Source organism: Cyprinodon variegatus, unplaced genomic scaffold, assembly GCF_000732505.1.
Source record: "Cyprinodon variegatus isolate N-32 unplaced genomic scaffold, C_variegatus-1.0 Scaffold1054, whole genome shotgun sequence".
In the NCBI taxonomy this organism is placed as follows: domain Eukaryota; kingdom Metazoa; phylum Chordata; class Actinopteri; order Cyprinodontiformes; family Cyprinodontidae; genus Cyprinodon; species Cyprinodon variegatus.
Genome location: NW_015151507.1, coordinates 212,859 through 215,653, shown reverse-complemented (window position 1 = coordinate 215,653; position 2,795 = coordinate 212,859). Strand labels below are relative to the sequence as shown.

At 35.0% G+C, this 2,795-nt stretch overlaps 1 protein-coding gene across 1 annotated transcript in view; it reads right to left on the bottom strand.

Annotated features, from left to right (window-relative positions):
- Positions 1–731: 731 nt before the first annotated feature.
- LOC107101104 (stimulated by retinoic acid gene 6 protein homolog) overlaps positions 732–2,795 on the bottom strand; it is a 12,375-nt gene continuing 10,311 nt past the window's right edge. The window contains exons 16-18 of the mRNA XM_015399869.1: positions 2,292–2,455; positions 1,367–1,510; positions 732–1,288 (exon numbers count right to left, since the gene is read on the bottom strand). Coding sequence (XP_015255355.1) covers positions 1,062–1,288; positions 1,367–1,510; positions 2,292–2,455 — 535 coding nt within the window. The 3' untranslated portion in view covers positions 732–1,061. The remainder of the gene's footprint in view (positions 1,289–1,366; positions 1,511–2,291; positions 2,456–2,795) is intronic.

Here is a 2,795-nt window from a genome sequence, read left to right as displayed (position 1 = left end):
TCACAATGAGTCGATGCAATGAGCTGGTTTTTCTTAGATAGAAAACTTTGTATCAATTTGACTGTATGATCTGGTTGAACTGTAAAGTGCCTTGAGATGACATGTGTTGTGAATTTGGCGCTATATAAATAAACTGAATTGAAAATTGAATTGAATATAAGTACATGCCATTTATCATTTACCATATGAACCTGGCATGTCCTTGTGTGTTAGCACTAAGGTTTTGTTGTAAACACAGACTGGATTTTTTTCAGCATTGTATTTTTTTTGTGTGATAATTGGGGATCTGGGGTGTTGTTGTCTGGGGTGAAGACATTGAGATGCATGAGTCTCACACCCAGTGGGTGAGAGTTGACAGCCCTGAGTTATTCAAAACAGGTTTACCTTAAGCATAAGATTGGCCTAGCTTCTCTCATGCTAATTCTTACCATCTCAGCCTCTATGTCATTGATAGAATTTGACTAATCAACCTTCTACTCAATTAGCAAGATTTTAATCTTGAAAACCTATTTTTTCCAGCGTTTGTTTTATTGTCATTACTATGTCACAGGTACAGAGCAATGAAATTGACTCTATGCATTTAACCCATCCCCTTGGGGAGCAGTGGGCTGCCATTGTTCGGAGCCCGGGGAGCAGTGTGGGGTTAAGGGTCTTGCTCAGGGACCAAGAGTGATAGTCTGAAGCAGTCCATAAAACCCAACCTCTTATTGCACAAACACTTTATTGTCCAATGTCAATGCAGACATATTTTTAACAACATGAATGTAAACATATACATTCTAGAAAACAAAATGCATAAAATCTATATGACTACATCTCCTAAGTTAATAATGATAAAAAAACTAATTAGTAGGCTGACTCGACCAAGTCGTCTTCTGTACTAGAACTAGTTTGTGTTTTTACTGCCACCATAGAAGATGAAAAAAGGGAAAAAAAAAAACAACAACAAATGAAATAAAATGACTGGAAACAGCTGTGAATTTTCCACAAATGAAAGTTACAGAATTCAACTTATTCAACAGCTTATATTTCCTTTGAGCCACTGTTTTATTTTCTTTTTTTTAACAGTCTTCCTCTCCTGTAACTATGATTTCTGGTATTGCTTTTGGTGCCATTTGCTGGTTCTGAGTTTGTGATGCCATGACCCAAGCCCGAACCTCTGTGGCTGTGTAGGTGGGTGATGATATGGAGGAGAGATTGTGTTTTCTACACAGGATCAGAGGAGGGTTCTTTAGCAAGGTGTAAAGCAAAGCCCAGCGTCTTCTGGCTCGACTGTTGACTGGAGAAGCTTAAATGTAAACATGCAAAACAAAGTTTAGACACAAAATGCTAGTATTATAAATATCCCTAAATGTGTTTTTCTAACCTGATTGAGTGTTGTCAAATGAGGAGTATGTAGTTGGAATGTTTTTTTCTATTGTGCCTGAAACCAGAAGCTGGCAGAAACACACCATGACTGGGTTGTTGTGATAATGGTCGGCAAAGATCATCCCTATCCATGTGCTGTAGCCTAGGAGAAAAGTTAGATACACATCAAATAAATGAATTAAAGATTGAATATTTATACTATATAGCGAAGCAGTGTATATTTTCTAGGCTAAAGAGAAATATATACATATTTCAATAAATAAAGTTTCTAAACTATATTGCTATCCCCATTTTATTTTGGATTCATTTGCTTTAATAGAAAAATAAATGGGGGGTTTATCATTCAATCTTTTGCTACCAACAGATTTATTTATTTATTTTTTTGCTTGACAAACTTGTTGTTTTTTGATTGATTAAAAAGGAAAAATAAAACAAAAAAAGATGAATGCAAGAGTCACAGCATTTCCCTTTAAAACAAGCCAAGCTGACCCAAACATCAGCATCATTTCTTTGTTGGCATATATTGAAACACTGCCCTCTTGTGCAGGATCAAGATGCTAACAGGTAAAGTTGTTTGTCTTCTTTGTTATCCTCTTCCCCTCCTCTTTACAGCCAATAAAAATGTAAGCAAAATAATTTTAGCTTAAAAAAATCTCTTTTAAATACTTTCTGTACTTAAAGGCAGATGAGACATGAAACTGATAAATCTCATTAATATGAATGCTTAATTTATTAAGAAAACAACAAATCATATATAGGGTAAGAAACTAAATGCAATCAAGTGATTTAATAAGAAAAAAAAGTTAATTTGCTTTTTTAAATGTATCAAAACATTCTATAAACCAAACTAAAAAAGAGAAAATGTGAACCTGAAGCTTTATTGTATGTTTCCTTAACCTTGTTGTTGTTTAAGTTAATCTCACCAGCGTCTAGGTTTTCATATCCCCTCTGCATTATGGTTCGGTCAATACGGGACACCAGCCATGTTCCAACCACCATGCTTAGCAGGAGGCGTATTATGCAGGTGCTGATCCCCATCACCACATTGTAGTAAAAAAAGAAGTAGTTGAAGCAGTGGAAGGCCTTTCTGAAATATGCAAACACACAAATGTGTAGGTTTTACAGCTATTACAGCCTTGTTTTTTTTTGTTTTTTTTGTTCTCGGGCATACTACTAAAACAACATTAAACCACGTTGATTAAATGGCCCACAATCCAATTACATTGATGAAAAATTAAAACATGGATCCACATAATAATCTTTAAGTTACGCCTTTATTTATTCAAAAGGCCAGGACTATAGTGAACAGGTGATCTATTAATCTGTGGGACCTAAAAAAATATATTTTTTGTGAGATATCGTTTTAAAAAACAGTGTTAGATATGTCAAGGATACTGCATCATATCAGTCCCACCTTGAGTGACCCA